This window comes from Cervus canadensis, chromosome 21, assembly GCF_019320065.1.
Source record: "Cervus canadensis isolate Bull #8, Minnesota chromosome 21, ASM1932006v1, whole genome shotgun sequence".
Classification (NCBI taxonomy): Eukaryota; Metazoa; Chordata; class Mammalia; order Artiodactyla; family Cervidae; genus Cervus; species Cervus canadensis.
The window spans coordinates 51,286,790-51,313,850 of NC_057406.1; the positions used below are offsets into that span (position 1 = coordinate 51,286,790).

Here is a 27,061-nt window from a genome sequence, read left to right on the forward strand (position 1 = left end):
TGTTAAATAACAAAGAGATAGTGCCTGCCACAAGCAGAGCAGCTGTTTCTTTGTAGTTGTTTTAATAATAGCACATCAATCAGCATATATGCATTCACTTCCAAGGATGATTTGAATGGCTTATCGTAAACCCACAGGTAGAATCACACTAAGAATCATAACACACAATAAAAAGCCAGGTAGCACTGCAGAGATGTGGGTGGTGGGGCATCTTGACCCCTGATGGAGAAAAGCCAGCCGGGACCCACTGGTGGAGTTCTGAGCCCAGGGCGAGGAGGGACCGCAGTAGTTCAGAAAGCGATTCAGAGCACCGTGCATTGTGGCCAGTCAGGATTTACTGTTTGTTTTATAGACATGGTAATTTTAGTGGCGCAGCTTTCTGACATCTCAATAATAACTGTTGACTTTAACACCTGCTACGTACTGGCTTGGTCTGTTTGGGTTGCTGCAATATAGCCCAGGTGGCATATAAACAACAGAAATTTATTTCTCAGCTCTGGAGGCTGGAAACCTGAGATCAGGGTGCCTGTGTGGTGGGGTTCTGCTGAGGACTGTCTTCCAGGCTGCAAACCACTGACTTCTCCTAGTGTCCGCACAAGCAGAAGGAATAGGGAGCTCTCTGGGGTCCCTTTTATAAGGGCTCTGCCCACTCATTGTGGTTCCAACCTCCTAACCTAATAATCTCCTAAAGGCCCCACCTTCTGATATCATTGTTAGCAAATCAGGTCTCACTGCTCACCACTTACAAAATCAGTATTCACAAACGTTGGTAGAAAGAAAAGGTACCAGCAATCTGGGGAGGTGGTGGGCTCAGTGTCCCCCCTCCCCAAACCAGCCTCCAAAGATTCTGCTTGGCCATGAAAGCTTTTAAAGGGAAACAGGGACGTAATCTCAGTTCATCATTGAGATGAGGGGGGTCAGAGCTGTCACTATCCCCCACTGTGTGCAGGCTGGTCAATTTCTTATGATTTTTTCTTTAGATGCTCTCTTGTTCACATAGTCAGTTCTTGAAATGACTGAAGGGGAAGCTAGGGAAGAGATCTGGTCATCTGTTAATTACTTATTCTTCATTTCTACTTCTTTGATTTACAGAAGAAACCAACACATTAGGCAAGGTATTATGTGATCAAAATATTTGAAAGCTGTGCTAGGGTTGGAGATGGGTAGAGCATGGGGATGCCTGGTTTAAGGTTAGTGACAAGACAAGGGGGCCTCCTGCAGAGAGCTCTGCCTGCCAAAATCTGCTTGCTTACATGAGATAAATTGCTGTCTTCTGTCTTACTACTTTTCTTCCCCTGGTTTTATTAATCTTAAAAGGGCCTCAACTGCATTGGGAATCTCCTTGCAAAAAGAGACCGTGTCATATATTGTCATATATCTTATGTATTTCTCCTGCTTATATACCCTCTATTTCATCCCCCAAATGAGTTGGGAGGGGTCTTATGACTTAATACATATTATGGACTGAATGTTTGTGTTCCTCACAAATTCATGTGTTGAAATTCTAACCCTCAAAGTAATGATAGAAGCAGTCCTGGGCAGGAAAGAGCTCCCTTGGGGACTACAGCTGAGACTTGAAAGATGCTTGAGCTGATTAAGCACAGAGGAGCTGGCAAGTCATTTCTGCTGGGGGGACTCGTGGACAGCAGAGAATTATCAGTGGTAGCTGGAAAGGATGAGGCAATGAGGGGGTATGGTGTAATATCAAGGCTATGGCCCCAAGGTAACAGGGTCTCTCCTGGGGAGAGGAATGATACCAGGGAGAGACCGGCACTCTGTAGACATGGAGAGTGAAGAAAAGGAAAGGATCCACCATAATGTAAGGTTTCCATCTTCAAAGACCGACTCAGTGATGGTATTAAAGCAATCTGGGAGATGGGGACCCAAGAACCTTGAGAGCTTGGTTGGGGACATTCTGTGTTCAAGGTGATTGTGGATCTTCCAAGCTCTATCACAAGGTGATGGTAGAACTTCAAAGCAGAGATTCTGTAGGCACTTGCTATATAGGATGGGGTCAAGAATGATCAGCTGGGATAAGAGATGTTGATTCATGAGTCATTTGTGGAATCAAGAGATACTTGGGTTTTTTCTTTAGAGCACAGTTCATTTAGCCAGTCCTGCCCATTCCCACAGCTCACAGAATCTATTCATTGCCTAGAGCATCACCCATCTTCTCCCAGGGGCTTTACTCTTCTACTTTATTATGAATACCAAGAAAACTATGGTAGTGATACTAAGTGACCAGGAGTCACATTTGGATCCACCTTCTGTTGTAGCTGAGTGGTTACCCTTAGCAAGACAAGACGGCATTGGGATAATGGCCCAGTGTCCTGGTGGATAGGTCACAGAGTCAGTCATCACACACTCGGGGAAGTGCCTAGTCTCACATAGTTCAGAGGGCAAACCAGCATAGCCTTTGAGGTAACCAGTTTAGCGATGTGTATGGAAAGCAATACGACAATTCATGCCAAGACTCATAGTGCCATTTCAAGGGACACATCCTGTAGGAATAATCTAAGACTTGAATAAAGGTAACCTGGTGGCTCAGACAGTAAAGAATCTGCTGCAGTGCAGGAGACCTGGGTTTGAACCCTGGGTTGGGAAGATCCCCTGGAGAAGGGAATGGAAACCCACTCCAGTATTTTTGCCAGGAGAATTTCATGGATAGAAGAGCCTGGCGTGCTACAGTCCATGGGGTCACAAGGAGTCAGACACGACTGAGCAACTAACACTTTCACTTCTCACCACCCAGCATTACCTAACATCACAAAAATGAGAAATAACAAATTAGTAAATGATGATCAAATATACTGTTATGTCCTCTCAAAGGCACAATTAAGAATTGTGTTGTCATGGCAAGGATACAAGGCTAACCATTCCTCCCCAAGCTGTTCTGCTGGTGTTTATGTTCCATATCTGGCTGACAATATTATATGGCCTGTGGAGTGAATATACTGTTGACTATGGTCAAAGAAGAAAATCTTGTGGATTTCCTGTTGGTAAAGAATCCGCCAGCAATGTAGGAAACCCTGGTCAGGAAGATCCACTGGAGAAGGGATAGGCTACCCACTCCAGTATTCTTGGGCTTCCCTTGTGGCTTAGATGGTAAAGAATCTGCCTGCAATGCAGGAGACCTGGGTTTGATCCCTGGGTTGGGAAGATCCCCTGGAGAAGGGAAAGGCTACCCACTCCAGTATTCTGGCCTGGAGAATTCCATGGACTGTATAGTCCATGGGATGACAAAGAGTCAGACATGACTGAGTGACTTTCAGTTCACTGGTTTGGACTCCACACTTCCCCTGCAGGGGGCATAGGTTTGATCCCTAGTCAGGGAACTAAGATCCCACAGGCAGAAAAGCCAAAAAGAATAAAGAAAACCTTAATCTTAGCTCTTTTGGAGGGTGGAATGACCCTTTTAGTAGCATCTGATAATGAACTTGACAATATAAAAATGTGACTTGGTTCTTGATCTATTTCTGATCTCTGCGTTAATTGGTTTAAAAGAAATATATATTTTAAAGTGATGAATATTTTCTAGTATCTAAGGGGAAAATGGCTTGAAAACTTTTTTAAAGGCATAATGGCAATCAGAAAATACATAGGTTCCTTGGCAGAAACTCATTTTAATGTATTTTTTTTTCATGGCTGTGAAGTTCACAAAAAGTGTTCAACTAAAAGTATCAAGGTAAAATCATGTTGTCAGAGAAAATGTATAATATAGGAAAATAATCCTCATTTAATGTTATAAGAAAGACTTCTAAAAACTATATATGCAGCATACTGCCATATTTGTGATATATATGACACGCAAATGAATAGGAAAAAAAACTGAAAGGGTGAAATTACATCAAAATTAAAAGTTACAAAAATAAAAATTCTGGACAGAAGTATATTAAAATGTTAGCCATGGAGTAATGATTATTTCCAGAGAGCAGGAAGATAGGTGATTTTTATTTCTTTTCTTTTCTGTGTGGCCCAGATTTCCACCTTGAACACGTGTACTTTCATAGTTAGAAAAGAAATAAGTATTTTAAACGACATCTCAAAGGAGAGTGACATCCCAAGAAACCCTGGGATATGGCCAGCCCTCCACTTTGAAAATCTCTGCTGGGAGCACTGCCAGCTGAGGTGTGGGGCTGAACAATTCCTCTCCTCCCCCTTCTAGATACCACTGTTGGAGTGTTCCATCTACGCTCCCCACTTGGCCAGTACAAGCTGACCTTTGACAAAGCCAGAGAGGCCTGTGCCCAGGAAGCTGCAACCATGGCAACCTACAACCAGCTCTCCTATGCCCAGAAGGTGGGTTTCTAGTCTGTGGGCGCCATGCAGGCAGGGTCTTCTGGGTGTACGTGGTGCGGGGTGGTGGGGCGCTTCCTCTTAACACAGGGGAGGCTTCGGCTGTTGCCTTCCTGGAGCGGGGGGTTCGGGGAGCTCCTGAACTGGGGGTCTGTCCACTGGGGGTCTGTCACATGTCAGCACAGAGTGGGCGCTTCACTGACATCATCCATTCTTAACATCCCTGGAGGTAGGTGTTCCTACTGCCATAAGATAGGGCAGCTGAGGTTCGGAAAGGTAACGTGCCCAGCGCCACCCAGTCACGAAGTGGCAGACCCAGGATTCAGTGTACCCCAACTCAAGTCTGCTCTCGATCATGATGTCCAACCACCAGGGCAGAGGCACCGACGTGGGCACCGCACGGCTGGAAACCAGAAGGAGATCAGTTGCCCACAAGCCTAGGGTCCCTGAGCCCAGAGGCAGCCAAGTGTCTCTGGAATAGCCCAGGTTCTCTACGCCTGGGGGCATTGCGAAGGGCGTGCAGAGAAACTGCCCCAGCCATCAGCCAGGTAGGCGATGCAGCTCTGGCCAGGGTAACTCTCTCGGCCTCTAACGTCAGAAGCCCAGCCCATTTGGAAAGGTCAGCAACTCGGAGTAGGCTGCTGGTGTGTGCTCACAAGGTCACTGCCCATCCTCATGATTTTACTGCCCTTCCTCCAACCTCCAACATGACCAGATCTTCAGACCTGACGTTTCTTTACAAGGAGCAAAGCCCTTGATGCCAGGACCCAGCATCTTGGAGGGTCAGAATTTCTTGTTTCTCCTTCTTGCTCGAGCTTCCCAGGTGGCTCAGCAGTAAGAATCCGCCTGCCAGTGCAGGAGCTGCAGGAGACTTGGGTTCAATCCCTGGGTTAGGAGGATCCCCTGGAGGAGGAAATGGCAACCTGCTCCAGTATTCTTGCTGGGATAATCCCATGGACAGAGGAGCCTGGCGGGCTACAGTCTATGGGGTTGCAAAGAGTCGGACACGCTGAGCAACTGAGCATGCGTACGCATGCCTGCTTGTTCATTGTGTGACCTCAATCAAGGCACTGAAACCCCTGTCCCACCTGGGGTAATAAGGTAATAAAGGTAATGAGCCACACAACGGCTTCCCCTGTGGCTCAGCTGGTAAAGAATCCGCCTGCAATGTGGGAGACCTGGGTTTGATCCCTGGGTTGGGACGATCCCAGGGAGAAGGGAAGAGGTTGCAAAGAGTCAGACACAACTGTGCAACTTCAAAGGTAATAAGACAGAGTGACTGACTCACATGGGAACTCAGGTTTTAAGATTAAGAGCTCTGGAGTAGAGTGCCTGGATTTGAACCTCAGCTCTGCTACTTGCTGACTCTATGACTTGGAGCAAGTTACTAAACCCCTTTTGCCTCTGTTTTCTCAATTATATTATAGAGACTCTTTTTAAGATTCTATCGCAAAGGGCTGATGTAAGTGATAAAGGTTTTGACACATGAAAAGTGCTTGCAAAAGGACCTGGCCCAGAATAAGCTCTCAGTAAATACTATGATGATGGTGATGGTGATGCTGGCAATGAGGGTGATCATGATGAGGATGATGGTGATCAATTGGAGTTCCATCAACCCATAAGCAGAGAAATTTGCACCTAGAGGTAACGAGCTAATTGTAAATCCTTTCTCAAGAGCAGAGGGAAGAAGAATGAGTATGAAGGACTTGAGCACTTACAGGGAAGAGAAGGCACCACTTTCATCCATCCAGTGGCTCAATCAACAAAAATGTAATGAACACCTACTATGTTCCAGGCACAGGGGTACAATAGGCAAAATGAGCTATAACTCCTGACTCCATGGAGTTTTCGGTCTGATGGGGGCGTCAGACATTAGCCACAAAATTCCACAACAGATATGAAATCACAGCTGACCGACATCCACATCTTTGTCTCTACAGGCCAAGTACCACCTCTGCTCAGCAGGTTGGCTAGACAGTGGGCGAGTAGCCTACCCCACCTCCTATGCCTCCCAGAACTGCGGCTCTGGGGTCGTCGGGATAGTGGACTACGGGCCAAGAAACAACAAGAGCGAGATGTGGGATGTCTTCTGCTACCGGATGAAAGGTAATGGCCCCAACCTCGCTTCAGATTCCAGGCCACACAGCTGCTAAGCCATCCTCAGCTGGGCCGGCCGACCTCCCAGCATGAGATGGGGTAGCCAAGACGCCTGCCTCACCAGTGGGAGACTCTGTGTGTTTCTGCCTTCCAGATGTGAACTGCACCTGCAAGGTGGGCTACGTGGGAGATGGCTTCTCGTGCAGTGGAAATCTGTTGCAGGTCCTAATGTCCTTCCCCTCGCTCACAAACTTCCTGAAGGTCTGTACCACATCTGTTTGCTTTCACCTTGGGTGGAGGGGTGACCTCAAAGCAGATATGAGAAAGTCTAGTCCTTGAGAGAAGGTGGAGGCTCACAGTCAGGGTTGAGAGTGTGGACACAGCTGCACTGCCCAAGTTTGACTCTTAGATTTGCCACTTGGTGCATCACCTTAAAGGAGCTGCTTTCCCTTCTGGGCCTCACTTTGCTCATCTGTAATATGGAGATGACCCAATCTCATCGGGTCATTGTGACAAATTAATGACCTGATATTGGTAAAGTGCTTAGCCCTGGGGCCAGCAGATGGAAAATGCTATCCCGGTGTTAGCTGGTAACTCATCCATCTGTCTGCGACTACAGCAGCTTCAGAGTCTGCCCTGTAGGAATAAATTGCTCTTTTGTCTTCATGGACAGGGTGGGGCACAGTTAAGTCTGCCTGGTGATCACCCAGTGGCCAAATTCTCAATATACAGTCAACTTGCGTTTTTCACTGCAGTTTTTTCTTTAAAAAAAAAAATTTAGTTTTGGCCATGCTACATGGCTTACAGGATCTTAGTTCCCCAACTAAGGATCAAACCCACACCCTCAGCAGTGAAAGCACTGAGTCCTAACCATTAGACCACCAGGGAACTCCTGCACTGCATTTGAAGTCACTTTAATATTCTACAAGTCGTGTCCAATGAAGAGAAAGCCCCTGTTAGAGAGGAATTGGTATTGACTATGGGAAGACTACACAGAAGAAATATATAAAAGAGATCTTCATGACCCAGGTAACCATGATGGTGTGATCACTCACCTAGGGCCAGACATCCTGGAATGTGAAGTCAAGTGGGCCTTAGGAAGCATCACTATGAACAAAGCTAGTGGAGGTGATGGAATTCCAGTAGAGCCATGCTGTTAAAGTGCTGAACTCAATATAGCAGCAAATTTGGAAAACTCAGCAATGGCCACAAGACTGGAAAAGGTCAGTTTTCGTTCTAATCCCAAAGAAAGGCAATGCCAAAGAATGTTCAAACTATTGCACAATTGCACTCATCTCACAAATGCACTCATCTCATACACTAGCAAAGTAATGTTCAAAATTCTCCAAGCCAGGCTTCAACAGTACATGAACCATGAACTTCCAGATGTTCAAGCTAGATTTAGAAAGAGATCAAATTGCCAACATCCATTCGATCATCAAAAAAGCAAGGGAGTTCCAGAAAACTATCTACTTCTGCTACACCAAAGCCTTTGACTGTGTGGATCACAACAAACTGTGGAAAATTCTTCAAGAGATGGGAATACCAGACCACCTGACCTGCCTCCTGAGAAATCTGTATGCAGGTCAAGAAGCAACAGTTAGAACCAGACATGGAATAACAGACTGGTTCCAAATTGGGCAAGGAGTACATCAAGGTTGTATATTGTCACCCTACTTATTTAACTTATATGCAGAGTACATCATGAGAAATGCTGGGCTGGATGAAGCACAAGCTGGAATCAAGATTGCCGGGGAAAATATCAATAACATCAGATACGCAGATGACACCACCCTTATGGCAGAAAGTGAAGAGGAACTAAAACGCCTCTTGATGAAAGTGAAAGAGGAGAGTGAAAAAGTTGGCTTACAACTCAACATTCAGAAAACTAAGATCATGGCATCTGGTCCCATCACTTCATGGCAAATAGATGGGGAAACAATGGAAACAGTGACAGACTTTATTTTCTTGGCTCCAAAATCATTGCAGATGTTGACTGCAGCCATGAAATTAAAAGACTCTTACTCCTTGGAAGGAAAGTTATAACCAACCTAGAGAGCATATTAAAAAGCAGAGACATTACTTTGCCAACAAAGGTCCATCTAGTCAAAGCTATGGTTTTTCCAGTAGTCATGTATGGATGTGAGAGTTGGACTATAAAGAAAGCTGAGCACCAAAGAATAGATGCTTTTGAACTGTGGTGTTGGAGAAGACTCTTGAGAGTCCCTTGGACTGCAAGGAGCTCAAACCAGTCAATCCTAAAAGAAATCAGTCCTGAATATTCACTGGAAGGGCTGATGCTGAAGCTGAAACTCCAATGCTTTGGCCACTTGATATGAAGAACTGACTCATTGGAAAAGACCCTGATGCTGGGACAGATTGAAGGCAGGAGGAGAAGGGGACGACAGAGGATGAGATGGTTGGATGGCATCACTGACTCGATACACATGAGTATATGCAAGTTCCAGGAGTTGGCGATGGACAGGAAAGCCTGTGTACTGCAGTCCATGGGGTCGCGAAGAGTCAAACACAGCTGAGTAACTGAACTGAACTTATCAAAGAACTGAGCTTTAATATTAATAACAGCAATAATAACAATAGCTAACATTTCCTGTGCATTTTCTTCACACAAGGCATTCTCTGAGTCCTTTCAGGTTACTTTTCACTTGCTTCACAAAACATAAGCTCTATAAGGGAAATTATTTTCTCTGTCTTATGGCTAGCATATAGTAGGTGCTCAGTAATGCTTGTTGGACAGAATAAATCCTTATGCAACCTTATGAAGTCACTTTTGCCATTATTCCCATTTTCCAGATAAAGAAACTGAGGCTTAGCAAGGTCAAGGACACAGCCAAGGAGAGGGGACGGAGCATAAGTACAGGGCTTGTAGGAACAGGGCAGAAGCTAGACCAAGGACCCCAAAATAGTGAGTCTTTGTCCACAGACGAAAGGTATCCACTTAACTAGCCTAAAAACTCAGGGTTACTGTAAATATTCTAAAGATGAACACCCAAACCAATATGTATGCTGTGTGGGAGTGTGGCTTGTGACAGCATCTCAGAGAAAAGACTTTGTAGAACAAAACCCACTGGCCGTGTGCCCTTCAGCAAATTCTCAGCTTCTCTGGGCAGCAGCAGGGTTCTCTACACGATGACAGTGCTGAACTGGGAAGTGCGATTTCTTAAAATCTGTTCAGTGAATATTTGTTGAGTACTTAACAATGTGCTTGAGATATATCAGTGAACAAGACGGACAAGAAACAGAATAAAGAAAATAGTATTGAATGCTAGAAGGCAATCTAGACTATGGGGGTGGGGAGGGGACCCACAGGGTTCCCATGTTGCCTAGAGTGATGAGAGAAGGCCTTAGTGGGAAGGTAAGAAGTAAGCAAAGTGTGGACGGAAGAGAGGAAGTTAGCCATGCAGATTTCAGGGAAGAACATTCCAGGCAGAAGGAACAAAGGCAGAAGGCAAAGGATGAAAGGCAGGACGTTGCTGAGCAAGCCTGAGGAATGTCAAGGAGGCCAGTGTGGCTGGAGCAGGGTGAGCAAAAGGACAGCGGGGTGCAGGGTCAGAGGAGCAAGAGTCCAGGGGGTTTGGGCCTCATGGGCGCTGCAAGGACTTTGGCTTTTCCTCTGGGTGAAGTGGGCGCTTTGCAGATTTTTGGCAAAAGAAGACTGGAATTCACTTAAGATTTCAAAGACTACACAAGCTGCCTTGTTGAGAATGGCCTGTGATCTGGCTGTGTCTTAGGACCATAGGATTTATCAAGGAAAGGAAAAATCCTCCTAAAATTTTCCCAAGGGGCAGTCAGAAAGATGAGCAGGTGAGTGGCGGCCTGAGCTGGGGTGATCATCAGGAATAGTCCCAGAGGGGTGATGCCACCCTCTCCAGCCAGCCCCTGAACACCACGCTGAGCCTTCTGACCACTTCCTTCCTATCCCCAGGAAGTGCTGGCGTATTCCAACAGCTCAGCCAGAGGCCGGGCATTCCTGAAACACCTGACTGACCTGTCAATCCGAAGCACCCTCTTTGTGCCCCAGAACAGTGGGCTCTGGGAAAATGAGGTGAGCTGGGTTCCTGGTATCTGTGTTTAGTGCTTCTAGACAGTATCAGTTATCACCTCAATAACGCAATGTCACAAATGACCCCGCAGTGCCGTAGCTACATTTATGGGCTCACACACTGCAGATCAGCTGGCAGTTCTTCTGGGCTTGGCCAGGCATGCTTGCGTGTCTGGCCATCAGCTGATGTAGCCTGGCCTGTCTGGGACTCTGCTCCACAGGGCTCTCACGCTTCAGCAGGTTAGCTCAGGCATGTTCTTCTGGCAGAAAATGCCGGCACTTTCTAAGACCCTGTCTGGTCTCATTTGCTAACATACCACACACCCAAAACGTCAGGTGGCTGAGCCCGAAGCCAGAGTGAGAGGCCTTCAGAGTTATATGGCAAAGAGCAAGGGTACAGGACGAGGTGAAGAACTGGGGCCAGGGATGCAACTGGTCTACCACACCGACCTCCTTCATGTCGAGGCACACAGAGGAACTGACAGCGTTTATTAGGCCCACCCACGGGCTCCAACAGCCTCAAGCCCTTATCCCACTGAGGGCTGAGAGAAGCAATACCTCTGCTCACTTGTTACCCACTAAGACCCACTCCTCCCAGGACATCACTGGGAAGCTGTGCTTAGACCATTCAAATGACTTTCAAAGTGGAGGCAGAAAAGCCAAGGCCTTGAGAAGTGATTTTTTTTCCTGTGTCATCCTTATCATGAAAACAAAAAACTACTACTTGACTTTTAAAGGCCATTCTTATGTCTCTCCTCTCCTCTCAGACCTTGTCTGGGCGGGACATAGAGCACCACCTCTCCAGCATCAACATCTTTTTCTACAATGACCTTGTCAATGGTACTACCCTGCACACGAGGCTGGGAAGCCAGCTGCTCATCACCTCCAGCCAGGACCAGCGCCAACTGGTATGAAAAGTCTTCTGGGTTTACTGGGAGAAATGGAGATAATAAATGCAAAGTTTCTAGCATAGAGTAGGTGCTTAATAGATGGTGACACTTATAATGTGAAAGAAACCTCTAAAGCTGCAGTAAGTTGGTACCAGCTGAAGACCAGAACACACCATACTGACTATCAGGCAGCCCCTACCCCTTGAGAACTAAGCCCCTGGTGACCGCCAGCCCCAGAAGCTGATAAATGAGGACCTATAAATGAAACCATGCTAAAGCTGTCTGATTCTCTGCCTTTATTTCTGTCAGATTGTCAGCCTATCCCAGGTGTTAACATGTGAGCCTTGAAGTCAAGTGACCCTAGTATGTCTGCCACTTACTCTGCTCTAGGACTTTAGGTAACTTGTCTGAACTTCTCTGGGTCCCAGTTTCCTTATCTGAAAGACAGGGATGTTGGTGATGTGTTGATGATGGCGATAGCATCATATGTTAATGATGCTTATGATGGTAACAGTGATATTATTTTGATAATGGTGGTATTGATTATTTCGATGATGATAGTGGGGATGATGGTGGTGGTTGTGATATTAGAAGTGATAGTGGTGGTGGTAACATAACCATGATGTTCAAATCATAGGCTTTTTAAAGTATTCTTTCAACTGAAGTATAGTTGATTTACAATGTTGTACTAGTTTTAGGAGCACAGAAAGATGATTCAGTGTTTTATATATATATTCAGGTATACATGTATTTTCAGATTCTTTTCCTATATAAGTTATTACAAAATATTGACCCTCTGACCAACTGGTGGCTCAGACAATAGCACAGGGAACCATATAGTTCCTGTGAGAAGGTCCCTTGGAGAAGGGAATGGCTACACACTCCAGTATTTTTGCCTGCTGAATTCCATGGACAGAGAAGCCTGGCAGGCTACATACAGTCTATGGGGTCGCAAAGAGTCGGACATGACTGACACTTTTTTCACGTTATGTATGTTAATCCTGTACTCCTAATTTATCCCTCCTCCCACCTTTCCATTTTGTTACCCATGAATTTACAGAAATAGTCTGTGAGTCTTGTAGTCTAATAGTCTATGAGTCTTGTAGACAAGTTCGTCTTTTTCTTTGAGATTCCACGTGATACATACAAAGTGTACCTCTCTGACTTACTTAGTAAGATAATCTAGGTCCATCCGTGTTGCTGCAGATGGCATTATTTCATTCTTTTTATGGCTGAGAAAGATTCCATTGTCTATTTGTACCGCATCTTCTCTATTCATTCATCTGCTGACGCTCGTTTAAGTTGCTTCCATGTCTTGGCTACTGGAATAGTGCTACCATAAACATTAGGGTGTGTGTATCATCCTGAATTATGGCTTTCTCTAGCAGTTTGCCCAGGAGTAGGATTGCAAGATCATGTGGTTGCTCTAATTTTAGTATTTTGAGGAAGTCCCATGCTGTTCTCCGTGGTTGTTGCACCACTTTATACTCCCACCGGCCTGTGGGAGGGTTCCCTTTTCTGCACTCCCTTGCCAGCATTTATTATTTGTAGGCTTTTTGATGATGGCCATTTTCACTGGTGTGAAGTGCTACCTCATTCTCATTGTAGCTTTGTCAGATCATATGCTTTTATGGAGATTCAGGGATTCAGGGATTTTGATGTGTGATAATTGTATCTAACATGGAGCAAGGGCTGAATGAATATTTTTTTATAAACACTGTCTATTTTTTAAATTTTTATTTAATTATTTTTGGCTGCACTGGGTCTTCATTGCTGCATACAGGCTTCTCATTGCAGTGGCTTCTCTTGTTGTGGAACATGGGTTCTAGGGCACATAGGCTTCGGCAGTTATGGTGTGTGGGCTCAGTAGCTGCGGCACACGGGCTCAGCTGTTCCAAGGCATGTGGAATCCTCCCGGGCCAGGGATCGAACCGGTGTCCCCTGCACTGGAGGTGGACAGACTTCTAACCATTGCACCACCAGGGAAGCCCTAATGAATATTAATACTTACCTAATAAATGATATTTATTATTGAAGATCAGTAGTTTAGACCAGTGCTTCTCAAACTCTAACAGGCATTTAAATAGCCTATGAGTTTGTTAAAATGCATATTGTAATTCAGCAGGTGGGTTGTGGGGCCTCAGGTTCTGCATTTCTAATCACCTCCCACATCACGAGGACAGTGGATCACACTTTGATTAGCAAGGAATTAGATCGCCTAACTGGAGAAGACAACGGCAACCCACTCCAGTACTCTTGCCTAGAAAATCCCATGGACAGAGGCGCCTGGTGGGCTGCAGTCCATGGGGTCGCTAGGAGTCGGACACAACCTGAGCGACTTCACTTTCGCTTTTCACTTTCATGCACTGGAGAAGGAAATGGCAACCCAGTTGGCACTCCAGTATTCTTGTCTGGAGAATCCCAGGGACAGCAGAGCCTGGTGGGCTGCTGTCTGTGGGGTCGCACAGAGTCAGACACAATTGAAGCGACGTGGCAGCAGCAGCAGATCACTTAACATCCCTTTCTAACAGTGTGGTGTGATGCTCACAGCACTAAGTCTGGAGTTGAGGCATGGGGTTTGCCACCTACTGCCTATGCGATCTTGGTGTGTGATCACTAACTATGTGATCACACCATTTTCCTTCTGACCCCTCATCTGTTAACAAGCAGGCTGGATAGAATGACCTTCTGGGTTCTCTGCAGCTCAGAACAGTGTGTTGGCACAAGAACTACCAATGTGCTGTGTTCTGGGCTGTGCAGAGGGCGAGCACACGTCCCACACTGCCTGTCGGTGAGGATGGGCCTGAAACCCAGGCTCCAGGACCTCAGGGAAACTGGACACCTTTCTACCATGGAAGGGCTGCCCACATGGAAAGAATCAGATGGTCAGAGATCTCCAGCAGCCCTCTTCTCGCCTCCCTAGGAGACCAGGTTCGTCGATGGAAGAGCCATTCTGCAGTGGGACATCTTTGCCTCCAATGGGATTATTCATGTCATTTCCAAGCCTTTAAAAGCTCCCTCTACCCCAAGGGTGAGTATCCAGCGTTCCTGGTAAGGAGGAGCCTCAGTGTCCACTCCCCAAGAAGCAAGCTCCTCCTGGATGCCCTGTCCACCCCGTCCGTGGCAGCTGGCCTCAGGGACGCCCAGCCCCCAGCCAGTGTGTTAGTGACATAACACCTGTCACCACCAACATTTGCTGAATGAAAAGGGCAGGATGTGCCCGTGGAGAAACCACTGGAAGGGAAGTGAAAATCCTCAGCCCCTCCACTTCGTAACCATGTGAACTCAGACAAGCCCCAGAAACATCATCGAGCCCCATTTTTCTAATCTGCAAAATGGAGGTCACAATGCCTTCCTTCCTGGGTTCTTGGAAAGACAATGAGTTAATGTAAAATAATAAAGACAGTTCCTGGCACATGCTTTATAAGAGTTGGTCAGCTGGCTGTGGTCAGTGGGCGGTGATGTTAGTTTTCTAACTTTGTTCTAAAGGTATGAAGCTCCAAAGCCACGCTGGCTTCAAAGCCCCCCTCGGCCACTTGTGGGCTATGTGACACTGGGCAAGTGCTTACCCTCTCTGTGTCTCCGTTCTCCCATATAAAAAGGGGAACAGTAGAAACTGTTCTTAGCTCTTTGTGTTATTATACATTTAAATGGATTATTTTATGTAAGGGGGCTTAGAACAGACCCTGGAAGTAGTGTGGGCTAGACACACATGGACAGCTTTCTCATTATTTTTATCCCAGCCGGCACAAGATACCTCAGGAAAGCCAGAATTGGGTGGGCTCCGGGAAGCACGCCTCTTTGGGGAAGTCACCAGTTCTGATGCCAGCCACTGGCCTTTCTGTGTTTAGACTTCAGGCCACACCGGCCTGGGAACAGGGGTGTTCTTTGCCATCGTCCTGGTCATCGGAGCCATTGCTTTGGCGGCATACTCCTACTTTCGACTAAACCGGAGGACGATTGGCTTCCAGCATTTTGAGGTGAGACAGAGAAAAACAGGACCATGGGGATGGGGGTCCACTCTGAAACCCAGCCCCTGGCTCTGGGCTACTCCAGCAGACCGGCTGCTTCAGGGGGCTCGCTGAGTGCTTGGCACACATTTTCTGTCTCCTGGATGGGGCCTCTGCCCCAAAGAGGTCAGCAGTGGCAGCCCCAGGGCCCTCTACCTGACTGAGTCAGGGGATGGAGGAGGGCAAAGAGCAGCCAGTAGCCCTTCATGCCAGAGGTTTGGCTAGGAGCCAAATTCGTTAGGAGCCTAGGAGGCCACTCACCTTGGAGGAATCACAAGACAAAATTCAGTGCTGACTCTGAGGGTGGGGACACGCTGGGGGCCGGCACAGCCAGAGGCCTCAGGTCACAGCCAGTGAACACACTGGCCCTATTTGAACAGCTGAGCTCACATCCAGGTCAGCGGGTCTCAGCTCACCATGGGAGACCCTGCAGGCCGGATATGGCTGCAGCCTGCAAGCAGTCGGTCACTTCCTTCTGGCAGATAATCTGCATAAGCATTATATACATCACAGTTAGCAAAAGCGCCATGCTGCCCGATTCCTTTTATATGAAGTTCAAGGACAGGCAAAACCATTCCAGGTGATGGGAGTCAGAAAAGCAGTTACTGTGACTGGGACCAGATACTGGCGGGCAGGGGGGCGTGAGGGCACCTCCTGGAGGACAGAGATGCCCTGCATGCTGATTTGGGTGGTGGTCACACATGGGTGAACATATATAAGAAGTCATTGAGCTGAACACTTAAGATTGGCGCATGATATTACCTCTAAGTCAGATCTCAATAAAAGGACAACAGAAAAGCTCCCGGAGGTGGAGGGAGTGGGACGTGCCTTAGCCTCCGACTTGGCTGCAGCGCCCCGCCTTGGGGATTTGTGGTGCTCAGCCCCATGCTTCTCTGTCCGAGCAGTCAGAAGAGGACGTTGGCGTCGCAGCTCTTGGCAAGCAGCAGCCTGAGAGTATCTCGAACCCCCTGTACGAGAGCGCAACTCCAGCAGGCCTGGGACCTTCCTACGTCCCCTTCACAGTGAGTTTGTCTTTTCATCTAAAACAGGCTCAGCTGGGGAGGAAGCAGGACAATGATGTCTTTCAGCAGAACTGTGGAGAGCACTATGCCAAGAAATCTCACTTCTAGGACATGTCTCCAGGCTACAAGCCTAGAAGCAAGCTGGGTGAAGCCCTGTGGTTGTTCTGTGTTCTGAGCTCTCCTGGGTGGATGGCAGAGGCGTGCATCGGTTAGATCTAGAAAAGAACTCGGGGGTACACAACCCCAACCTTGTGACCAGGAGATGAAATCTTGGGCTGAAGTCTGCCACAACCACTGACGAGGCAGCAGGCACAAAGGAAGACCTAAAACTGCTTCAACATTTACACTTGTTGTCCAGGATTCTTCTGCCTATTGTCAGAGCAGCTTCTTGCTTTAGGAGCTCCGTCTCTTTGATGAGGTCTTTTAGATCTAGGGGCGTGGGTTCTGCTCTGGTCTTCCAAGAAAGGGCCACTTGTTTCTAGAATTAGTGACCCTTGAGCATGGATGGAGCCGCCACTGACCTCAGCGCTGTGGCAGGGAACCCCATTCACATTAAATGTGCAAGACACACTCTGCCTATATTACCAGATCTGGACTGAGAAGCTAAGAGTGAGATAAGAGAAAACATATTGGTCTTTGCCCCAGAGCTCATAAACTCCTGTGATTTCCTAAGTGGTAAGAATACTAGGGACATCTTTTGTTCTGAGGAGATTCTGGGTTGGCTTCTGAATAGGGGTTGGTCACCAGAAAGAACAAACCATGATTCGAAGGTTGGGATTTTTCAGCTCCACCCTTCACCCTCCAGAGAGAGAGAGGGGGGCTAGAAATGTAGCTAACAGTTGATATGAGGAAGTCTCCCTAAAAATCCCCCCCTTTTTTAAAATGTATTGTGTAGCTATTACAGGTTTTCAGTTTGTAGTTACTGTGAGGTTTGTTATGGCTGTCCATATAGAAACAAGATTATCCTAAGTTGCTGGTCTTTTAATTTCAAATGCATCTCCAGTATCTGGCATCTGTGCTCCCCTCTCCTCTGCCTGCTGGTTTTGATATCACTGTTGTGTGATATCCATCATTTACCGGATGTTTGCCTTTACCCATCAGCTTTTCTAGTCATGATTTTGTTTCTAGTTGTGGCCTTGTCCACTTAGAGTAGTTCCTTTAGCATTTGTTAAAAAGGTGGTCGGGTGGTGCTGAATTCTTAGCTTTTGCTTGTCTGCAAAGCTTTTGATTTCTCTGTTAAATCTGAATGAAAGCCTTACTTGTAATTTTGGTGTTTTCGTAAGAGGTGAGCTCACATCCTTCTATTCCACCATCATCCATAAAATCCCAATAGTAGGGGGTTCAGAGAGCTTCCAGGGTGGTGAATATATCCACACTGGGAGGGTGATGCACCCAAACTCCACGAGGCAGTGGTTATATTGAATTTTTATAAGTTGGCACTGAAACGTTACAATATTTTATTCTACCATTTCAAGCTTGTAGTATGCAACATTTGTTATTTTTCTAGTGAACGAAATGCAACTATCCCATGGTTCTCAGTGCCTGTGGTAGTAGATTTAATATATTTGCAATACTGAAAAATAATCAGATCATAAATCCTATTGCTTTTTAATCAAACTCATGTAAAAGTTACTAGTCCAAATTGCAAGGCCAAGTTCAGCTAAGCTGCATTTATTAACAGCCTATTTCTGTAAGCCTGGTGATATGGAAATCAACCTCATTTTAAAAGCAAGCGGGGAAATTACATTCTGTTCAGTGCTCTCCATGGTCTCTCAGCTGTCTGGCCTCTCCTCGGGGCTCCATGAGCACCGTCCATGGAATACTCACCTGAGGCAGGTGAGAGTATCCTAAGAGGCAGGACTCAGTTCAACCTTCCTAATCAGACCAGGTGGCAAAAATGTTCCAGTTACAGGAATCCTAAGCTGAGGGTACCAGCCCCAAATATGCTTTATCCTCACGCCTTTTATACTGAAGGGGCAGATGTTGCCTCTAGACGACCTGGAGCCAGTCCACACACTGTGAGCATCCGTTATGTGAATGGACAAAGCTGCGGTCTGACCGAGCCACAGGCAGCAGGAGGTTCAGGAGGCCGCCTCCGGACTGTTGCTTCAGATCAGACCCAGTTCAGGGTGCACTGCCCACCGGAAAGGATTCTTTTTGTAACCAGAGTAACAGCCCATGTTTTGTGGGGTGGTTTTATTTTCCTTAGAATAGTATCTAACTTAATTCACACACCTCCCTGTCAGGTAAATATTATTAGGCCCCTTAATAGATGAGAAGAATACTGCAGAGGTGAAATGACTAGTCCAGGGCCACATACCTTCAAGCAGCCGCGACTGTACCCACGTTCAGGCCACGAGCCACAGGTCAGCAGCGTGAAGCCACCCTCGCTCCCACCAGACGTGTTCACAAGAGACTGCAGGAAAAAGAGTGTTTGTAGGCTGAAAGGGAGGAAAACGTTTTCCTTGACCCTCTGATGATTCGTGGCTGGGCCTGAAAAGTAAACTGGTAAAGACAGACTCACAGAAGAGCACATATATTTTAGTGAATGTTTATGTATACGTGGGAGCCTTCATGAGAAAGTGAAGACCCAAAGAAGGGACCGGGACAGGAAGCCTTTGCACCTTTTAGACTAAATGTGTGAGGAACTGACGAGACAGCGCTGAAGCCAGAGGCAGTAAGTGATGAAGCAGTCATGAGGAAGATACGGGTTAGACAGCAAGGTCTGTTTGGATAGGTTTCTTGGCCCCCAACTCGCCAAAAGTGATCTATCTTCTTTCCTCTAAAGAAAATTTCATGAGAGAGTTTTATTACCTGTTTCAGGGGAAAAGGATAGGGGGCAGAGTTAGTCAGAGTGACCTTCCTGCTTCTGTCATTTAAAAAAATTCCTTTCAGTTGGACCTTTAACAAGCCAGGTTACTGTACTGGGGGCAGCAGGTCGTGAGGGCCTTCCCCAGGGCTTCAGTGGTGAAGAATTCACCAGCCAATACAGGAGACACAGGTTCGATCCCTGAGTCGGGAGGATCCCCTGGGGAAGGAAATGGCAACCCACTCCAGGATTCTTGCTTGGAAAATTGCCTGGACAGAGAAGCCTGGTGGGCTACAGTCCATGGGGTCACAAAAGAGCTGGACATGACTTAGGAACTAAACAACAAGAAGTGTGTCCTAAACCCGCCGAGGCCTCAGACCAGTAGCCAATAGAATGCTCAGCCTGGAAGGATGCACCCTCTGCCTGCTTCACAGACTTCTCTTTTCCAGGACCCTGGCGACCAGCAGCTGGACAGCAGTGACCCCCTAGGGGCGCTATGAGGGCTGGACCTGCCCCATGCAGACATCGCCGCTGCCACCCGGGTCCCTGGGGCCACCTCAGGAAGGCCATCAACTGTGAATCCTCAGCCCCAGCTGACTGTGGGAAATGTAAGGTCCTTTAACATTTCAAAGTCCGGAGCACTCAGGCCGTACCTCATCTCTTCGGTTGACCCAGGGGATATTCTGTCTCTGTGGGTGAGAGACCATGTTCAGCCCACCCACCACCCAGGGGACTGGCTCCCTCCCTGACCCTCTGCTATCTTCCCCAACCTCCAGTAGCACCTTTTACCTTTTGCCCAGCACTCTAGTGACCATATCTTATTTCCCTGTTAGACTGTAAGCTTCCGAAGGCAGAGACCTTCCTCATTCATCTGTATCTTGGCACCCAGCAGTGTGTGGCATGTGAAATGTGCTCAATTACTGGTTACAGAACAGAAATAAAGTCAATGGAACAAATCCAGTATCTGGGGAAACAAATTGACCAGTTCCCATAGGAGGGGTCAAACTCTGAAAGTAAAATCAACTCATTAGGGCTCATTAGGGCTGTTAGTTAGCCAGCATCTGCATTATGAGTGCTTCTTTCTTAATTCTATTTGGTTTGCTTGTTTGTGTGAAGATATAATAACCACAAGGAGATACCACTTCACACCCATGAGGATGGCCATCCTTAAAACACAGACAAGAACAGGTATCCATGAGGGTGTGGAGAAACTGGATCCCTTCTACTCTGTTGGTAGGAATGTAAAATTGTGCCTCTACTGTGGAAAACAGTCCAGCAGTTCCTCAAAAAGTTAAACAGAATTACCATGTGATTCAGAAATTCCACTCCTAGGTACAGACCCAAGAAAAATGAACATATGTCCCTACAACAACTTATAGAGGTAGCATTATTAGTATTATTCATAACAGTCAAAACATGGAAACAAACCAAATGTCTACTGACTTACGAATGAATAACCAAACTGTGTCTTGCCACACAATGAAATAGCATTCTACCCTAAAACAGAACTAAGTACTGATACATGCAACACCATGGATGAACCTTGAAAACATGATGCTCAGTGAAAGAAGTCAGACACAAAAGATCACATACCATATGATTCCATTTATATTAAACGTCCAGAAGCAGGCCAGTTCTTCTCCATGCAGGACTCTGTGCAAGGCTGGATGACCCTCAAAAGGCCCAAAGTGGCCTCTCCATCAATGTGACAACCAAGTCCCTCCAGCCCACCCACCACCCTTTTGCAAGCTACCCTAGGGGTAGCACTGGCCAGGCTCGAGAGCCGTCTCTGGGAAATGTAGATGGGAAAGGCTGGGATGAGCAGATCTCAGACCCTCCTCCATCGCCCTCACGGCCCAAACAACTTTGTTGCAAATCATCAGGGTTTTTGCTGAGCCAAGTCCAAAGTTCAGAAGCCCCCAGAGTCTCAGAAGCTTCCTCACAACTCCAGGAAGGGAAGAAATGCCCATTTCAGGCAGAGGAACGATTTACCACCTCCTCTTGGGCAATGTGCCGTGATGGGGCAATGCTGGCTCTCCAGGAACTCGCTCCCCGAGGGGACCGTGGGATGGATTCACTAGTGAGTCCTCCAACTCCACCATCAAGGGAACAGAAAGGTACATGATTAAGAGGAAAAACAGCAGGCACCCACGAAAGGAATGAATGAGATGAAGGTCCTGGCACAATGAGAGGTCAAGGATATTAAGTTTAAACACATTCAAACAGTTTAAAAAGGCTCTTCAAAATATATCCAAAACCCAACAGTGAACTGACTTCACAGCATGCACTCCTAATTCAGTATTAGTCAGTATTTCTTCTCTTAAAACACTGCTTCCAGTTTTACATTCTCCTGGTACTTTGCAGACAAACAGGTGGATCACTGTCTTCTCCTTGTTCTCAAGGAGGGAACTGAGAGAGACAGAAATTCTAGGTGGGTCACCTGCTGTCCACCTAAGGCCAAATTCACACTCATTTTCCTTCTGTGGCTTAACTACATGGTCTTCAAGCTCTGAGAACAGGCAAGTGTGCTTTGCTGAGGGTGGGGAGACCAGGGTGGTGAGGAACGAACCATCAACCTTTTGCCCCCTTTCTCGGGGATATTCTTTTTTGGGTACATTAGAATGTGATATGACTTTTGCCACTCACTGAAGCACACAAAAGCAGATGGCTGAGGGTAAACCGGACAATACAATTCAAACTTTTATTTGGCAGTAAGTTCGACGTCATGTAACATAAAATCAATATTTAGAATAAATAGCAAATTCACATTCAGGATAAATAGCAAGTCTACCTAATTTGCATTTACCCTGCCTGAAATTAAACAGGCACCATCGGTCCTTCTACTAAATAATTAGAAAACAGTGTCCTAAATCAGAGTTCAAGGCTGCAGTGTAGAAAAGTACAGAGCAGTGTTGTGGGTCGGTTCCAGAGAGCAGGCATGAGGTGGGGAGTCTCATGCGGGAAGTTTACAGGGAACTGTCCTTGGGATGCACCTGGGAAAGGGAGGGGGGCAGGAAGGAGCCGATGGGCCTTCAGAGTTGCTCCAGGGAGGGAATCTGACCACACCCTCATCCGAAGCAAGACTCTTCAACAGGGGAAGCTCCCAAAGAGGACCCACAGCTGCAGACTGAGCCAGCAGCTACGGTGACCCAGCAGCAACCAACCCCCACAGCAGATGGGGGATAAAGTCCTTCGGGGTCTTCAGGGTAGCCAGGCCCATCACATGCTACGAGCACAACCACAGATGAGCACAATGAGAGGTATATTCAACGAGTGCCGAGCCTGGCCACTCGGTCACACAACTGACAGTCATGCCATGTGCTGGAAACACAGTATTTTACCACTGGCCACATAAGTGAATATGTCCAGAGAGAAGCTCGTAGGGGAAGATGCAAGCTTACCTACCGAACTTCTTTCCACTGGCTGCACACAACTGTGTATCTGTGGTTGCTTACCACCCTGCACACTTTCAGCAAAGTCATCATCTCATCATGGCCACCCACACAATCTGTCAATGCAGGGGTCGGCAAACCACAGCCCGAGGGCCAAATCCAGCCTGCAGCCTGTTTTCAGAGGCCAGGCTGCCCTGGACCACAGGCAGGCCCAGTCCTATAGGAGGGGCTGCAGGAAACGACCCGCAAAGCTGGAAGTCTTTACTGTCTGGTCCTCGAAAGGGAAAGTGTGCTGAGCCTTGCATTAGGGAAACTTCACTCCCTTTTTCTTCCTCAATCCACTAGGGTATTAAAGGTAAGCTAAACTAAACTAAGCTAAGCTAAACTTGGGGGCTTCCCTGGTGGCTCAGATGGTGAAGCATCTGCCTGCAGTGCGGGAGGACCCCGGTTCGATCCCTGGGTCGGGAAGATCCCCTGGAGAAGGAAATGGCAACCCACTGCAGTATTCTTGCCTGGAAAATTCCATGGAGAGAGGAGCCTGGTGGGCTACAGTCCATGGGGTCATAGAGAGTCGGACAAGACTGAGCGACTTCACTTTTCACTTAAGCTAGACTTGGAGCCTCGCTCCCAGATGCTAACAGAGAAAGAAAGGAAACTGGTACAAAAGGAAACCAGTGCTAAGCCAGCACATCACAGGCTCCCTGGGAGTCGAATAGAGCAATCAAGGAACCCTCCCTGCCTCTGGCCAGACTAAGTGGGAGAGCACAGTGCAGACCAGGGCCCCCAAGTGGGTTTTTGGCAACAGATGAGCATTTGGCAGAGTGGATCCAATTCCAGTGTTTAGCACACTCTCTGCTGCTTTAGAGGCCTCTGGGGAGGGAAAGGGGTGGGGGAAGCTATTTAGTTCACCCAAAGCTAAATTAGCTAGCAGGAAAAAGGACTTTGTATTTCTCTTTGGCACTAATTAAGAGGACCAATGCATTCAAAGCAACTAGGAATTTAGTCATAGATGGGCCTTAATCAGTAACAGGTGGTTTGTGTTAGCTGGCATTAGTGGAGCTGAAGGGAATTTTTAAAAGAAAAAAAAAAATTTTTTTTAAGGCTATGTTAGGAGGAAAGTGGGAGCTTTAAGCCAAACTCCTAAAATATATTAAAAGCCAGGTTTCATCTACTTAAAAAAAATGATTCTGGAAAAACCAGTTGTGCAGGTCCCTTCCAGGGCAACCGGCTATAGCTATGGTGAGCCTTAGGGACACAGACAGCCCCTGGACTATGTATTTTTGTTCATATCCTTCAGAGAAAATCAGTCTAACTGATGCTAAAAAGGGAAAATATTTTTCAATGTGCAAGCTAATTTTCAAGTGAGCTCATTCTGATCACTTTCCAAACTGATCTTTTAAGTGGTAGAAAATAGACTCCCTTCCCTTGCACCCAAATGAATTCATCAGCGGACTTGCCAGGGGATAAACCAGGAGGAACAGAAAGCTGTACAGGGTGCTGAATCCCAGCTGAGTCACAACAGTGACAAGTTAAAACGACCAGGCACAGACAAAGCGAAGCCCTCCGTCCTGCACATGGAGATGGCCGCCCTGACCCTGACTATGCGCTGGCCCCAGACAGACCTCAACACCGCCATGTGCCACGGCCACCGTCGTTCAGTCACTCAGTCATGTCTGACTCTTTGCGACCCCATGGACTGCACCAGGCTTCCCTATTCTTCACCATCTTCTGGAGCTTGCTCAACCTTAATTGGTGATAAGTCATTAAAATTCCTTATTCACACACCTAGAAAATGTATTTCTCGCCCCAGGCTTGGGACTCCTAACCCAGACATACACGAAAGCAGTAAAAACAGCTGTACTGAGATGTTTTTGAGTAACAGCTTTCTTGAGTAAAAAAAAACACCCTATCACTGGCACGGAGGAGATATCCAATGAATACCTGATTAGAAAAAGTTTTAAAATACCTACTTCCTCACCAGCTTCTCCAAAGCAGAAATTATCAGCCCAGAGCACCAGCACGTCCTCTGAGGACCCCAACACTGAGCAGTTGTGGGCGCCACCTGCACCCCCGAAATGCCAGTCTCCAGTGCACTCTGATGCTTAAGACCCCCAGGCAGTAACAAACAGCCAGCAAGTGCCTCCTGCAGCCTGAAAAAGGGATGGACACCTGTGTTTGTAACAAAGGGAAAAAAGAAGGCCAACTGGGCCTATTAGGTCTAGACAGTCACCTTCACTATTTTAGTTAAATACAAGACAAGATCACAGGTACACAGGGTGGCTCAGTCTGTAAAGAATCCACCTGCCAATGCAGGAGATGTGCGTTCGACCGCCGGGTCAGGAAGATCCCCTGGAGAAGGAAATCACAACCCACTCCAGTATTCTTGGTTGGGAAATCACATGGACGGAGGAGCCTGGTGGGCTACAGTTCATGGGGTCGCCAAGAGTTGACTAAACAACAACAGTCCCATTAAAACACGCAGCGTTATACAACATGCAGTAGAAGTCACCTAATTTCTGCACGCGTGCAGGTGGCCTGTGGCAGGCCAAGCTCACATCTCCTCAACAGCTGGCTCCACACAAATCCATTAAAAATGCCAAATAAGCGAGCAGTCTCTCCTCAAGCCCCTTTCCTCCGCCACCTGCATCTTTCAGGCTTAAGGATAGGTGTCACTTGCCTTGTCCTCAGAAAGAAATGGGAACACTCATTCAGTGAGGCTATTTCCAACTGTTTCTCTCAGCCTCAATGTCCTTGATCCTCTCCCACCTTAAACGCAGACACTAAAGAAATCCCCAAAGCAGACACGTAAGCATGGCAGGAAAGCAGTCTAAAGGCAGCAGGCGGGACACGGCTGAGCAGAGAGGGCCACCTCCCTTGCTCCGGCTGGATTCACGCCCCTCTCCTCGGCTGATGAATCAGGAGAGAAAGCATCTGCTCACTGCCCTCCAATGAGGATGGTTTCTGGAAACACACAGTTTAACAAGATTGCAAAACACCTGGGGGGGGGGGGGCGGGGGGGTCACCATACAGCACTAAATTATGAGGACATTTTATTCATTTCACTTTCCATCCTCCGATGAGCAGGTTCAAGCAACACACATGTGTGGTGGCGTCAGGGGGTATAAAGCCCTGGGGTACCCACCACAAACGCACTGGTTCCTCCCGTGCGTTCACATGTAGCAGCCTCATTCTACAGTCTGTTCTGCTGGCAGGACATCAAACCAGAAGCTTCTCTCTCCTTGTCCTCCTTTTCGGAGGGAAAAGAGTGAACCTGCCCACCACTTGGGGCACCATGGTCCTTCCTCCGCGTGGGGCAAGACACAGGAAAGGGATACTGAGGACAATCAAGGCCGAGGACTGGCAGCTTCTCCTGTTCTTTCTCACATAAGACCTCCAGGGAGGCTGAGTCTGCTGTCAACTGAGGCGCCAGTGTGCCAGAGCCCTAGTTCCAGATGCCTGGGAACCAGCGGCCGGCTGGGGTCCATCCCTGCCGCCGACACCGTGGTCGCTATCCAAGCGCCCACTGAAGCACCAGCAGCTCATCGTGGACCCACGTCACCAGTCCGACACTCTCTGTGCGTGTTCAGCATTTTCCACGCACTTTCCACGGAAGAGTTACGAGTTTCAAAACGTCACCTGCTGGAATACAGAGCAGGCATCAGGAAGACTCCCCATCCCAGGAAGTCTGATGCTGGATACAGTACCTTGGGAAACAAGAAGGCTGATCACAGGGTGTCGACAGGAGGCCAGCCGCTGTCCCCTCCCCACGTGCACAAGAGGGCGGGCTCTGCGAGCTATGAGCTCCCTTCTGCACGAGCTGGGGGTGTCCTCCGTAATGTACAAAACAGGTGTCACTAAGACTATCTGTATCATTTCCAAAAGCGATGCTCACATCCCCGCAGAGCCTGCCCAGCGTGGGGCCATCACCGGTGCTGGCTTTCGGTGCCCAGGGGTGGGGGGGCCGCCAGTTACTTGGCCTGGGCCTCCTGCAGCAGCGGCAGCCGGGCAGCCGGGGGCCGGTCGGACCAGGAGGGCAGCTCGTGCTGCAGCGGGGTCCGCCGGGGGTAGAAGGTGTGGCTGACGTCGTAGTTCAGCAGGCAGCTCAGGGACGCCATGTAGATGTCGGCGAAGCGCGACAGGCGCCGCAGGAAGTACGTGGGGTTCTGGTCTGTGCGGAACAAGCTCCCGAACTGGGCATTGAAGAAACCTTTGGTCATTTCCCTGAAGAGGGGAGAGAAGAGCAAAGCAACAGTGTGACTCCCCCAGGGTCTGCTTTTAGTTACTGACATCAGATGACACCAAAATCACTGTTTCACAGAAAAGAGATGCATGTAGGACCTCCCCGGGGGTCCAGTGGTTAAGGATCCACCTGCCGATGCAGGGTACGTGGGTGCAATCCCTGGTCTGAGAAGATTCCACAGGCCACTGGGCAATGAAGCCATGTGCCACAACTACTGAGGCCACACAAGGCAACTCCTGAAG

The 27,061-nt window shown here is 47.7% G+C and overlaps 2 protein-coding genes across 3 annotated transcripts in view; one reads left to right on the forward strand and one right to left on the reverse strand.

The window, feature by feature from the left end:
• The window catches only part of STAB2 (stabilin 2), a 165,081-nt gene extending 144,938 nt beyond the window's left edge, over window positions 1-20,143 (forward strand). For both annotated transcript variants that reach the window (XM_043440283.1, XM_043440284.1), the window contains 9 exons: window positions 4,166-4,299; window positions 6,237-6,402; window positions 6,548-6,654; window positions 10,340-10,459; window positions 11,224-11,364; window positions 14,270-14,377; window positions 15,198-15,326; window positions 16,262-16,378; window positions 19,637-20,143. In XM_043440283.1, the coding sequence (XP_043296218.1) occupies window positions 4,166-4,299; window positions 6,237-6,402; window positions 6,548-6,654; window positions 10,340-10,459; window positions 11,224-11,364; window positions 14,270-14,377; window positions 15,198-15,326; window positions 16,262-16,378; window positions 19,637-19,687 (1,073 nt within the window). In that variant the 3' untranslated portion in view covers window positions 19,688-20,143. The remainder of the gene's footprint in view (window positions 1-4,165; window positions 4,300-6,236; window positions 6,403-6,547; window positions 6,655-10,339; window positions 10,460-11,223; window positions 11,365-14,269; window positions 14,378-15,197; window positions 15,327-16,261; window positions 16,379-19,636) is intronic.
• Window positions 20,144-21,874: 1,731 nt separating this feature from the next.
• Window positions 21,875-27,061, reverse strand: part of NT5DC3 (5'-nucleotidase domain containing 3) — a 63,394-nt gene continuing 58,207 nt past the window's right edge. The window contains exon 14 of the mRNA XM_043440286.1: window positions 21,875-26,800. Within this exon, the coding sequence (XP_043296221.1) occupies window positions 26,548-26,800 (253 nt within the window). The 3' untranslated portion in view covers window positions 21,875-26,547. The remainder of the gene's footprint in view (window positions 26,801-27,061) is intronic.